The sequence below is a fragment of the Balaenoptera ricei genome, chromosome 11 (assembly GCF_028023285.1).
Source record: "Balaenoptera ricei isolate mBalRic1 chromosome 11, mBalRic1.hap2, whole genome shotgun sequence".
Classification (NCBI taxonomy): Eukaryota; Metazoa; Chordata; class Mammalia; order Artiodactyla; family Balaenopteridae; genus Balaenoptera; species Balaenoptera ricei.
The window spans coordinates 95,492,131-95,505,936 of record NC_082649.1 but is presented as its reverse complement, the minus strand read 5'-3'; the positions used below and the strand labels follow the sequence as shown (position 1 = coordinate 95,505,936).

The 13,806-nt window shown below is 41.0% G+C and overlaps 1 protein-coding gene and 1 long non-coding RNA gene across 7 annotated transcripts in view; one reads left to right on the top strand and one right to left on the bottom strand.

The window, feature by feature from the left end:
• LOC132375170 (uncharacterized) overlaps positions 1 to 13,806 on the top strand; it is a 136,133-nt gene that overhangs the window by 115,522 nt on the left and 6,805 nt on the right. For all 6 annotated transcript variants that reach the window (XR_009505944.1, XR_009505943.1, XR_009505945.1 and 3 more), the window contains 2 exons: positions 3,399 to 3,569; positions 6,938 to 7,051. This is a non-coding gene — a long non-coding RNA (uncharacterized LOC132375170). The remainder of the gene's footprint in view (positions 1 to 3,398; positions 3,570 to 6,937; positions 7,052 to 13,806) is intronic.
• The window catches only part of ITPR1 (inositol 1,4,5-trisphosphate receptor type 1), a 324,648-nt gene continuing 315,428 nt past the window's right edge, over positions 4,587 to 13,806 (bottom strand). The window contains exons 58-59 of the mRNA XM_059940230.1: positions 12,801 to 12,962; positions 4,587 to 5,075 (exon numbers count right to left, since the gene is read on the bottom strand). Of these exons, the coding sequence (XP_059796213.1) occupies positions 4,989 to 5,075; positions 12,801 to 12,962 (249 nt within the window). The 3' untranslated portion in view covers positions 4,587 to 4,988. The remainder of the gene's footprint in view (positions 5,076 to 12,800; positions 12,963 to 13,806) is intronic.

Here is a 13,806-nt window from a genome sequence, read left to right as displayed (position 1 = left end):
TTAACGTAGTACCCCAGTGAGCTCGAGATTTGTTTTACCAAATGAGTTTAAATCACCAGCAGCCGGAGGGTTGTCCACGAGCGTTGTCGGACTTGACCAAATGTAAAAAGCTGCCAGTGGTCTTTTTCTTTTCTTCAACTTGGTAGGTTTTGGGGCCCAGACTCGAAGGCTAGTTACGCTTCTGCATCAGCCTTTAGGTTGTTACGAGTTGCCAAAGATGGCATACAGTACCAGGCATGGAGAATCGTTAGCACGATCAGAATGGTCTGAGTTCATAATCGCCGTCCTAGCTCTCCCCTGTGCGTAACTGACAAGTCCTAAGAGTCGTTTTGAGCTGCAGCCACCCACAGAAGCCACACGCGTGGCATTTTACTCAAAACTTGACTTTAACCACTGCTTTGTGATGCAAAACTGGTGGAATTTTGGGTACTTTCTGTAAAATCGAAATCTTTACGGGGGTTTTCCAGCATTCTAGTTGATTGTTAACAAATGATCACTGTAACGAAGATGAGAGAGCAGAGTTGGCTAATCAACACCGACTTCTGTGGTAGGTAGGATAGGATGCCGCTCTGTATGGAATATTTTCACGTGGAGAAAGCCACGTTGACTGAGAGAACAGATTCTCCTTCTGAAAAATGCAATTAAATAAGAGATATTTATATGAGATTTGTAGTTGTAAAAGATAGAGATTTTAGGAGCTTCTTATCTTTGCCACAAAGTTTTCAGTCTTGACAAAGTAATCATATTCAGGACTTTCTAACTTGTAGATCCTCTTATGAAAGAGATTTGAAAAGAAAAGGAAATCCATTTGTATCGTAGGACAAAATACAGTTCTGCATAAGAACTTTCTGTAAAGGGAGACCTGTTATGGGAAACTGATGACCGATAAGATACTATAGCCCGTTTCTGGAATGGGGATAGCAGGTGGAAGAGCTCTCTCCTGTTTAGCTGAGTCAGGAGTGCTTTGTTTATTCTGGAGCTAAGCCCTTGGGCAAGTCACTTTACCACTGTAAGGCTCCATTTCTTACCTTTAAAATGAAAGCTCCACTCCCGTTCTGTGGTTTGGTAGATACGAACACGTTGTCTCAAGAGCCGTCAGTAGGAGTCCTTTGTTATTATATCCTGTCTTGTGTAAAGGTGACTTTTACTGTCATGTCAATTAAGCCTTCTATCAAGCTCATTTTGTTTTCTAAAATCTGTGAAAACATTATTTTAGCAAAACTCAACTCTGCTTGTGTAAGTATGTAGTTATGCTCCTTTTGTATTTAATAGTATTGAAGGACTAAATTTCCTTCTATTGTAGCCCAGAAGTCAGACCGATGGTCTCATGATTAGCCTTAAAATAACTATCAGAAACTTTCAGGCTGTTTCTCATTAGCGCATTATCCCAACCAACCGTAGGAGGAGGATACAGAAATCTATAATTGAGGTTTTTTTTAATTAATGAATTAATTTATTTATTATTTATTTTTGGTTGCATTGGGTCTTTGTTGCTGTGCGCGGACTTTCTCTAGTTGCGGCGAGCAGGGGTTACTCTTCGTTGCGGTGCGCGGGCTTCTCATGGCAGTGGCTTCTCTCGTTGCGGAGCACGGGCTCTAGGTGCGCAGGCTTCAGTAGTTGTGGCTCACGGGCTCAGTAGTTGCGGCTCGTGGGCTCTAGAGCGCAGGCTCAGTAGTTGTGGCGCACGGGCTTAGTTACTCTGTGGCATGTGGCATCTTCCCGGACCAGGGCTCGGACCCATGTCCCCTGCATTGGCAGGTAGGTTCTTAACCACTGTGCCACCAGGGAAGCCCTATAATTGAGTTTTTAATGTGATAATTCCTTAGTTTACTGTGAAGATCGTGGTAATTTCTCACTAGCACATAAGTAAAGCTCTGTTTAGTTTGCTACTGCAAAGACTGAGTTGCTGGTTAGCTTCCACAAATAAGGTGTGCTTGCTTTATAATTTATGTTCGGAAATGTTTAAACAGGGTGAAAGAGTAGTTTTTACAGGAGCAAAATCAAGCAATCCATTTTCAGAAAGTAGAACCACATAAAATAAAATTGACTGAAGAATAACCAGTAATGAACTTGGAAACAGGTAGGTTGAATCAAATTTTTAAAAAACAAAGTGAAAAGAGTTGTATTTTGTATGTGTGTGTGAGGAGTCAAGGCATACGGTTCTAAGAATATTTGTGCAGGATGCAATATGAAGTAAAGCTTTAGGACTCAGCAGAGTGGAAGCTTTATCTGCAGGGGGAAACAAGGTTTATCACTACATAATTTTAGGGACATAAGTAGAAACGGGCCAGAAAATATAAATGTTAGAAAAGTGGAACGGAATTTCCCAGACCCTTTGACTTAACACGTGGCTTAGTTAAGGAAGTTGGCAAAATCTTGAAATTTGAATCCGTGCTACAGCAAACTTTTAAAATTAAATAATCAGAGCCAAAAAGACTTTTTGCATGTTAGTAGTATGCTATCACATTTGTTTCTTAGCCCGATAGCACTAATTTTTCACCTCGGTGAGTAACTTTGAAGGTGACTTGGACCTTCTTGATCCTTGAAATAGACGTGTTGAAAAAGCGATGTCTGGAGAAAGGTGAAATCACAATCACACATCAAAGGCTGTAGGAGTTATAACTTCAAATTTTATGTTTCAGTTGTACCAGCTTTGTGTTCACACCCAAACTCCAAGGGTAGGATCTACTGCTTGTAGGGTGGAGTGGCATTCCAACTCCATTTATTTTCTGCTGAAGCTGGCGAGTTGAATGAAGATTGTATCTCAAGTGACAGGATTCGAATGAAACAGGACAAACCTGTAAAAGCTGCAACCTGAACGTGTCATTGCAGAACTTTGCAGTGAATGAGATGGGACAGGGCTTGGGAGACAAACCACACACACTGCCTCTCCGTGCTGGGCAGCTCAGGAGATCAAAGGGAGATCCAAGGGGAGCAAGTCCTTGCTGGCTGGAGCTCACGTTCGGGGAAGGTTGGGGGTTCGGCATGGAGCGCCGATCTGTTTATAGATACAAGTACGTATCTATTGGGCTTGCCTTATTATGGAAAGATTCTATGGAGATATGCTGCACTGACTGGAAAATTATTCACTTTTTTTTTTAAATTATCAATTATAAAGTAGAAGCATTGGTTTTGAAACTAGTCATTTAACTGGAATTTAATCACGACCTAGTTCCCAACATTGGATGGTAATTATCCTTATTTAGCAAAGCACAGGGAAAATCAGTGTTTGTTAAAAGAGCAACCACGGTGGGCATTGCTCTCAGGAGGGGACAGGTTTCACTACCTTTGGATAGACGAGTTAGCTTTTGCAAAACATTTTCAACTGTCGTGAAGGACTCTGACCGCTGGGCATGAGTGAGAACTAATCTCCCTGTTGGTGATTCTTTGCATTGCAGGTAGCAAGTTGCAGGTCCCCCAGGGAAAGTGCAGGAGTGGGAGCCTTACCATGTGCTGCGGTGCTCGTGACAGTCTGCTTGGCAGTCGCTTACCGAGAAGAATGAATGGCTGGCTACTGCATAAACCCTGCCCCATAGCTGTTCAAGTAGTTCTCAGTTATCATTAATCAGGTAAGCATTTTTGGAATTAATCTGGTAGGCAAACCAGTTATACTTTAAATTGGTCCTAAAGAAAATATATAATTGGAATAGCTGTTATGATGCAAAGAAATGTCTAAATGAAAGCCACCAGTCAGTCACTGTATTTTATTCTGCATCATTTATTAAATATTATTTTTATATCTGCATTTACAAACTTTACTCATTTCAGAACTCTGCTTTCAATACATGTTTAACTTTTTTTGTAGAGAGATTCTCTTGTAAAATGAGATCCATGTACAAAACTAGGCAACAGATATAAAAGTTTCCTTTCATACTTTTCATCCATCAAGAAAAGAAATAATGTGACAAAGAAATAAAACCAAAATGTGGCTCTTTCACAAGAATAACATGTCAGTGTTCAAACTATGAGTTCTAATGGGATAGATCATATTTCATCTTTATATGGATGGATATAGTTTAATAAATACTTCTTAGCTACTGTAGCATGTTGGTTCAGATGAAGAAAAAAAATCAACTCTACTGTTTGGACTAGGTAATCTAGAGCCCATCAATTACTCATTTCTTTATAACGTGACACCAAAATTCACCTAGGAGATGACATTGATTGGCTAGCAGTATGCATTTACCTCAAACGTGGCATAAAGAGTTCCCTTTAAAAAATTCACTGACTTGGCAAACTAAAGTCTGAGCCTCTAATTTAGCTCTCTTTCTTACTTAAAGAAATAGTTTAAATGATCAATTCAGAAGCCTTAAAGTATCTTTGAAAGTAAAGTTGCTTTTCTTAAAATGAATGCTGACTTGACAGTTCCTAGGCTTGGAGCACTGTCACCATGAGACAGAGGCACTAGCGCCGCTAGCAATGAGAAGTAGTATCACCACAGGATAATTATATGGTACAAAATGCCCGGGGGCCTGAAACTCACTATTAATATGATTTTGGCAGCAGCATCATTTGATATTTAACCATTTATTACGTACTATTTATTAACACACCAGCTTCAAAGATGTGCACTCCCCTCAGGATACTCAGGAGTTACAAATTTATTGTGATTGCATAATTGGTATTGCACAGTTTTATAAAAAACATAAATACTGGCTATTCTAGTTTTAAATACAAAATACATGTCATATACTTTTAAATCTATATAATGTGGTTCAAGTGCAAATCAGGTGCTTTCTTTAGTCCTTCCAAAAAAGGCATTTTTAATACTTTTTGGCACAAATGAAATTTCATCGTGCCAACAATTCTAATTACAATACATATATCCACACCTTGAGAGTAGCAATCATATACATACAGTATAAAACTGAGTATTTACACATATACTAAGCATAAATGTGACCTCTGTGGGTGAGTCAGAACGAATTAGCCGTACCCACACTAAAAATAATTTAAAAAGGTAAATACGATTCCTTTATTTCATTTGCTTATGCTGGTTGCTGTGGGTTGACGTTCATGTGAGGAGGATGCCCTAGAAGACCAATTCTTTGTTTCTGCTTCCTTTGTTCTGTCATCTGGAAAGTTAAAAAGTTTCATCATTAGACCCAGACGCTTCCTGTACGTCAAATCATATACTCAACCATAGATTACCTCTGTGGTTATGGTTTATACTGAAACCCACTTTCTACAAACAGTGTACTGTCAGTATATCAAACACAGAACTTCAAAAAGGACATCTTCCTAGGCAGAATGGGGAATTCTGTGCCTTAGGCAATGCGACATTCAGAAACTTTGCTCTCTACTTGTTTCGTAAAGGAACAAAAAAAACAAACAGTTAAAGCACAAGATTCTTGATCGTTTCCCAAATCCGCTTCCAACTGATAGCTTTGTATGATAGTAACAACACACTAAACTGTCAAAAAAGCAGCGTGTTTAGAATCCTAGGTTTAAGAGAGATTAAGTCCACAGTCTTCAGGGGGGTCTTGATTCCTCTCCAGTGACTCTTGGGTAGTTTTGATTTGCGAGAAAAAAATCACATAGCATTTCTAGGGAGATGAGGAAGGTCCTCTCCTCTGAGGTCCAGGGTGACTAAATAACATAATCATGGCCTGGCACTCAGTGGTGACTATTCCTTGCCACCTACAGACACCATTTAGGTGTCTAAAGGTCTCTTTATAGGAAAGACCATCTCCTAAGGCTGGTCAAATGAAACAGTGCTTTCAAAACCCAAAACAAGAGGTTGGTACCGTTTATTTTGGCTGCCGAACTAAATCAGTTCTCAGACTGACAGGTATCTAGCTCTGTTCTGGCTATTTCAGGGCATAATTAATTCCCTGCATTCACATTTCTCATAACCCAGTTAGTCCTAGCTCAGGATTTGATGCTGGGCATCAAATATTTTGGTACAAAATATCCTGAGAACATAAAATAAGATTAACTTACCTAGGTTCAATTTTAAAGTGGTTATTTTTTTCTTCAACATAGCCGTTTTCCTTTCATATCAAAATACTATTTTTAGGCTCCTGTGAAATGCCTTCAGTTATATTTTAGAAGAGAAGATTTACAAGGAGTGAATATTTCCCAAAGGCAGCTTTTTATAAAGCCTTTTATAAAGAGTTGAATTAGGATATTCCAGCTAGCCTCTAAAGTTTCCTTGGATGAGTGACAAATCGTGAAGGGAGGTGTCACACCCTATACTACACAGATTCAGCTGCGGAAGCAGAACCTCACGTGACCCGTGGAATAAATTCACAATTAGATTGTAATGCAGTCAGTAATTCAGTCATCTCACTGCTTGATACTTCATGTACTTAGCCCCAGATTTTCACCCCACGACTAGCCCCTCGGCAGGTAGCCTTGAGAGGGAATCCAATACAACTTAACTAAATTTAATAATCGCCGCATTCTCACAGATTTAGGAATCTTGGTGCGCTCAACCCGTATGGACAGATACTTTATTCAAAGCTTCCATTTAAAGATGCTGCGATTTTTCTGCTGTTGAAGTTGGCCATTAAAGCTTTTCCTGAAATTTTTCCATAAATAACTACGTGCATTTGAGATGACCTTTTATGTACATGCATCTTCACGCCTGTTTGTCGGATCAGCTTTTTGTGACTTTTCAATCTGTTGGCTCTTCCTTCTCTTAAACTTAAGAGCTTCTAAACTGGGTTCCTTATAGCAAATGAGTCTTCAACTGAAGGCACACCTTCCTTCCCTCTTCGACAGGTTATCGCCTGACAGCCCAGTGGGGGTCCGATTCTAATTCTCCAGGGTTGTCTTCCTAAAATAACGATCAGATCACCCTCCCTGCATCACAAACCTGAAAGCTCCCTACTGCTGTAGGTTAGTGGCCAAAACCTTCGTTCAGGCAGTCATATTCCTGGTAATTTCAAGAACCTAGTACATACCTACCTAATTTTGTTTTCTGTTTCCCTAGAATAATGGTTCTTAAACTTTGGCGTGCACCAGAACCACCTAGAAGGCTCCTTAAAACACAGACCCAAGGGCCCACAAACAGACTTTCCGACTCAGGAGGCCCAGGGTAGGGCTGGTGAGTTTGCATTTCTGACAAGTTCCCAGGTGATGTTGGTGTTACTGGTCTAGGACCGCTGCTGCTCCAGAAGAGCTCCTCACTGATTATCTCAGAAACAGGCCAAGATCACTGTGCTTATATTTTCATATACTTGAATACTTTAAAAAAAATTATTTTGGGTACATGTATTACTTTTCTTGAAATAAGACCTTGGAGAAGATTCTCTGCCGTTGAGCGGGTGGTCGGCACACAAATCTGACCCCCTGGATTCTGTCCTGATCGACCATGGCCTTTTAGACAGAACGGCTACCATTTAAGTGAGTCATAAATGGTAAGGAATAGGGCAGCTGCTTAAGTATTGGTCCCTTTTGGCAAGGTCATCATCCAGTGATAATTATATGGGAACACTAATGAAAACAAAACCCCCTAAAGGACTAAATTTGGCCTATAAGAAACCAAGCTCGACACTGCTGGCCAGTTAAGTTTCCCTGGCCCCTTAGTACATATTCTCACATAACTTCTGGCTTTATTAGCTCAATTCAACCTACTTACCTATCGGTCTTCATAGATTCACATGCACTATGTATGTTATTTAAGGCATCATCGTTATCTGTTACTACTACTTATATCAAAACACAGAAATAATGACCAAAGTCTATCCTTAGCATATTCTCACAATATATTCTCTCTGGACATTTGAAACAAAACTGACTAGATAAAAATATCCATCAGGGGCTTCCCTGGTGGCACAGTGGTTAAGAATCCGCCTGCCAATGCAGGGGACACAGGTTCGAGCCCTGGTCCAGGAAGATCCCACATGCCGCGGAGCAACTAAGCCCGTGCGCCACAAGTACTGAGCCTGCGCTCTAGAGCCCGCGAGCCACAACTGCTGAGCCCGCGTGCCACAGCTACTGAAGCCCGTGCTCCACAACAAGAGAAGCCACTGCTCGCCGCAACTAGAGAAAGTCCACGCACAGCAATGAAAACCCAACGCAGCCAAAAATAAATAAATTAAAAAAATATATATATCCATCAGATTCATGTCTAAGGTGGTAACTTCAGTCAAAATTCTAATACTGAAAAAGCTACTTTGATTAGTGTGAATGTCCCATTTGTAGTAGATATGTTTAAAATCCTCAAAATCTACATTTAGCTAAGGATGAATATTCGAAGCAATATTCTTCTTCATAATCTATATACAGACTAACTTGAATTTCAGCATTCCTTCTTTTGACTCAGTCTAAACAAGAAGCAAACGATATGGTAGCTTTACAAGTCAGATGTAGCCAAACATCTAAAAGATCTTCCATGAAAATACGGAGTGTTGAGTGCAAATGGGCAAAATTTACTCCACCGCTATTGGCCTCCAAACGATTAAGGGCTGGCATAGCAGGGAAGGTTCATCAACAGCACACAAAAGCTGCAAGCCGCTTTCCTGTCACAGTGAGATCGTGGCTACTCAGATTCTAAACAGCCAGGAAACTCCAGTCATCAGAATTGCGCTTTACAGTCCTATGAAATCAGTCACGCTCCTAACGACGAGCCTAAAAATATTCAGAAATAAACCTGCAGCATCTCTTGAATGCAGTTATATTGGTTTAATATAAATACACAGATATTCACCCTCCTGAGCCTTAGTGTGCTGTTCCTCTCTAGTTCATCTGGCATACTCGCAAGCTTTGAAACCAAGCTCCTCCATTCCCACCTCTGAGAGGGTTTCCGAGGCATTGACTCGAATCCTCTCCCTGTGATCAGGCTGAATGAAGTGCTCCCTTTTCTCCACTCCCAGAGCAATCTGTTCAAACCTCTGTTACGTACTTACCATGTTGAATTATAATTTGTTTGTTTACTTGTTTGTCTCTCACTCTAGGCTGTTAGTTCCTTGAAGAAGGAGAATTGGTTCTATTCACCTTTGTAACCCCAGTACCTAGGGCTGCACCTGGCAAATAGGTGTTTCATAAATGGTGGTTCGAAGAACAAATGACCCAGAGCACAGGGCCATTCCTCGAGCATGCCATGCGTTTTCATGCCTTTGCTCATGCTGATTCCTTTCCTGGGATGCCCCCTGCTGCATTTCTCAGCTAGCTCAGAAGTCACCTGCTCGTAGGACGGTAGAAGCTAAACTCCTCCGACCCTCTAAGGCCTCACACGGGACTGCCTGCCTACTTCTCTGTGCTTCTTTGTTCACAAATGAAACTCACTTCATTCCTCGGGCCATGGAACTTTTCCTACTGTATCCTAACATTAGAGGTCTGCTGCTTTCTGGATCAATTACAGTATCCTAGAGGGCAGGTGTTACCAAAGGCCTCTTTTGTGGTTCCAACACAGTGTAAGGACCACAGACATTCAAGTAAGGTTTAATATTCCATTCTTCCAACTGTGGGGAATTATTCTGTTCTTTTGTTCTTCCTTCCTTCCTTACGCAGTTAATGTTGACAAGATGATAACCCTCTTGCGTGAAAAATGCCAAACACTATCACGTGCTAATACGATATGAATTTCAAGCACTACTTCTTTTCCTACCAACTACAAATAAGGGTCACTGTGCTATACGAAGCCAGTTACATTTTCAAGGAAGTGAACCCTTCTCTCAATATTTATTCTTTTGCCTTATAAAGAAAACATGCAAAAAAAATTTAAGTTCTTACATTAGTTCTCCGCCTTGGAATAAGAATGTAACAGAATCACATTTAGTATTCAGAATCTCCTGGGAGGGGAAACTTCAAGATGAGAAGCATCATTAAGTAACACTTAGAACAGCAATTTTAATTAACTGTTCTTCGCAGTAATAGAAAAACCACTAACCAGGATTTTACTAATATCCTTGATAAGAACTTTTTCTCCTCAAACTGGCATTTTAAGAAAACAACAACCCACGAGGTCAATAACAGTAAAGATTAAATCCCAAGACATTCAGCTGTCTTTGCTCCATTATGCTGGTTTTTGGACCAGAAGATCTGCAAAAATATCTAAGTGATGAAGCAATTTTTGTATTTTCCAGTGAATGGTATTCTTTCATAGCTGTTTTAAAAAATATCTGTCACAGAGTTTCTTGTTCATTAATCATTCATGGAGTTTTTATATTTTAATTTAGAATTTTTTTCCCTTTGGAGGGCAGGAATTCTCACAATTACCATTTAAGAACCAGCAGTTCTCTGACCTGTCTGCATGGCTTTTTATGCAGAACAATTTAAGAAATCTTTAGGACTGGTACACACCAAATTTAATAAAATTCAAATCTTTTTTGATTTGAACAATGCTGAATTTTTCCTGTGATTCTGGTCACCTTAAAACCTAAGCAGATCAATGCTGGTAAAGGCACTTGAGAATATATTACTGGTTTCCTCCGATTTCTTCTTAGCCTATAACATCTTCCAAGAAAAAATGGTTCAATTTCAAATTCATTCATAGGGGAAAGGTTTTCTGAAGGGTGGTTCCAACTGCTAACTTTAAAACAAAAATGTAAACAGAGCTGAAACCAAGCAGTTTAAACCACACTGGTTTTGATGTCACTTAATGAACCTTAGTCCATATGTAATCAAGTTTTACATAGTTTGTTCAAGCCAAAATTTTGGCTTCATAGAAACGATTCTAATGCCAAGTCTCTGATCAATGGTGTAACATGGCAATGAATGTATCACTCCTTAACGTTTAAGCGCGTGATGCGACTTCTGAAACTCTTTAACGTTCTTAAAAAAATGAATGAGAATTTAAACAGTCAACCATGAAAGGCAAACAGGGTACAGTGACAAAACAAAACAAGGGAAAATAAAAACACAACGCACACCCAAAATCAAACCCAGACTGTAGGACCAGGAGTTCCAGCCTGGCATTTTCAGGTAAAGTTGGATAAATTTCCTAAGAGCCTGCCGTGTACCTGAATGCCCACACGAAATAAAATGAGGGAATTGGGTGCAGTGCCATCTGAGGTCTTGGCTACCTCCTATACCTGTGATGCTCTGTGCGAATTCCCCAGCTTCAGTTCACTCCTTAGACCAGCGTCACTGGTTTGCACGGTGTGCACCACTGAAGCAACTTCAGAACCACCCTCAGGGAGCGATTCAGCACGCAGGATTCTAAGCATTGAAAGGACAGGCCCGGCCTATAGAGAAGGGCTCGAGTGGCATTTACTACCCGAGAATACCCAATAATAGTTTGTTTCAGACGTGTTTACAAATGGCACTTTATAGAGCGCTAAATACTTCCTTTATTTAGGTCTGCATGAGATCAATTTTTGTAAGATTTTTTGGCATCTAATTTAAAACATCTGACTTAATGGAGATTCTTGTAGCCACAGCTCTCTCACAGGGAGAGGAAGGGAACTTGAGCGTTGCTACATGCCGTATGGAGCTGCCTCGCTCTTCAGGGGGGACACAAGCAGCTGTAGCAGCCGGCGTGCTCGTGAATCAGTGTAGTCCTGTGGAGCGTTTGTCAGGTGTTTCACAGCAGGGGTAAAAGGTTAATAAAATAATCAGCAAAGTAATCTAGTTAGATCTTCATTAGTTGTACTTATTTAGGTTATTACTCATTTTAGGTGGCTACCAAGCTCAGCGCTGTAGACAGCCTTCATAAATAAGGCCTTCTGCTCCCATTAGTCTTTTTATTTGTATCTTAATACATGTGAAAGGAAAGAACTTGAGGCCAAATGGTATCTTGGGGCTCAGTTTGGAATAATTTAGTTAGAAAAGAAAATACAATTCAAAGTAGGATTGTTAAAGTGCCATGTAAACTACCTCCAAGAAGAGTTGATCCCAGACAGGGTCTTCACTAGTTATTAGGTACCGAAGAGTAATAAATCACCTGTGGGTATACCTTACAACTTACCTCCAGGCCAGCCTTGCCTGATAACTATTGCTGTGCAAAATTTATAATCTTGTCTACGGAATTGATTAAAAGCTTTCAGCACCGCGTACGGAAGGCTGAACTGTTGGCCATGTTTGTGCAGGATTACCCAGTCAGCTACGGCAGAGCACAGGTCCTCCCAGCAGGAGATCACCACCTGGTGACTGTGAGCGCTCATTTTAAGGGGGTCAAGGGCGGGGCGGGGGGGTGGGGCACCGGAGTATATAGGGTTTGCTACCAACTTGCCCCCTTCGCCCAACTTAGTTACAGGGGCAAAGCATTTATCTTACGGACAGAGAGCAGGGTGGGGCAGCACACCTGTAGACGGCTCAGCTCTGTGAGAGCAGGGATGCGGCCGGCAGACGGGCCACTGCTTCACCCCCAGCACCTGCCACGCTGCCTGGACTATGGGAGCCACTCAGTAAGGATCTGGCCAGTGAATGAACCAAAAGGAGCTCTTCCTTGACTATGGTTTAAACCAGGATGCTGAATTTAAGTATCTGGGGTGAGGGGTTGATAGATCTGAGGGCTGAAAAGCAAAACCAGAAACAGCCTTTAATCTTTGGTCAGTGAAGGAAAGTCAAGAGTACAGCTTTACACATCGTGTTTTTCTGTACAGCACTTCATTGAAGTAGTTTGCATTTTCTCATTTTCTGGTTTTGTTTTTCATATGAAAACCTCATCCTGAGCAGCAATGAAAGTAGCGTCATGGGCTTATCCTGTCAAAGGGCAGTGAAGGGGGAGTGGAGGGGAAACTGACGGACTAAATGGGTTTGTCCTCTGTTGCCCGTTTCCTTTTCTATCCAGGTGATAAACTTCAGCATTTTAACATGAGCACTACTGATTTTTTTCCTCACCACACTTGGTGTGTATGGTAGTGGGTGTGTGTGGGTGTGTGTAGGTAGGTGGGGTTTCTTTTCTTTACCTGGTCCTTTAATTCTGACAGCTGCCCAGAAAGATTAGTGACCAGCTTCATGGTGGACTCCAGCTTCTCCTGCAGGTTCCTCAGCTCATTCTGTTCTCCTTCCGAATCGCTGCTGACCAGGGACATGGCTCTCATCCTTGGGAACCAGTCAAGGTTTCTTTCCTAGAATCCACATGAAAAAAAGAGGGAGTCACTTCAAAGAGGAGAGACAACAAAGGCAGTCTTACCACACCATCTTTTCTTTGTGCCATCTTTCACCGGGCTCTTTCTGATTGCTGCAGAACTAATGTACTGTACTGTGTATTTTTTTAAACCCTTCAGTAAATATTTTTTTAATTGAATATAATTAAACTCTCTTAATTCCTGGAAGAAATCACTTTAAAATATGAGGAAAAGTGGGTTTCCAAACAAGATTCCTAATCTCCAAATACGACTACTGCCACTCCATCTGTGACCTTTGCAAATGACACAGCTAATGAGATTGGAGTTTTAAAACTGTGTTAAAATATATGTAATAAAATTTACCATTTTAATCATTTATAAGTGTACAGTTCAGTGGCATTAAGTGCATTCACATTGTTGTGCAGCCATCAACACCATCCATCTCGGGGATTCTTTTCATCTTCCCCAACTTCAACTCCATCCCCATTGAATACTAACTCTCCCACCCCTGGCAACTGCCTCCTGTTTGCGGTCAGCGACTTTGACCACTCTAGATACCTCACACCGTGCTGAATATTTTTTAAAGCACTATACTTGGAAAATCATTTGCAAACACTCTACAAGTACATGAATTTTAAGATCCCAAGTGCTGTGGGATCGACCCGATACGCGTATGGGTGTGTTTGCTTGGTAGAGGGTTGTTAAGAGGCTGAAAATGGAGAGCGGGTTCAGTTTCCCTCTTTGTGAACATATGGACACCACCTCTCGACTCTTGTTTCCTTTTCCTTCCAGCCTGAAACGGCTGGTGGGTGCTGTCAGTTGGTATAAGAAAGACCCATTCAGT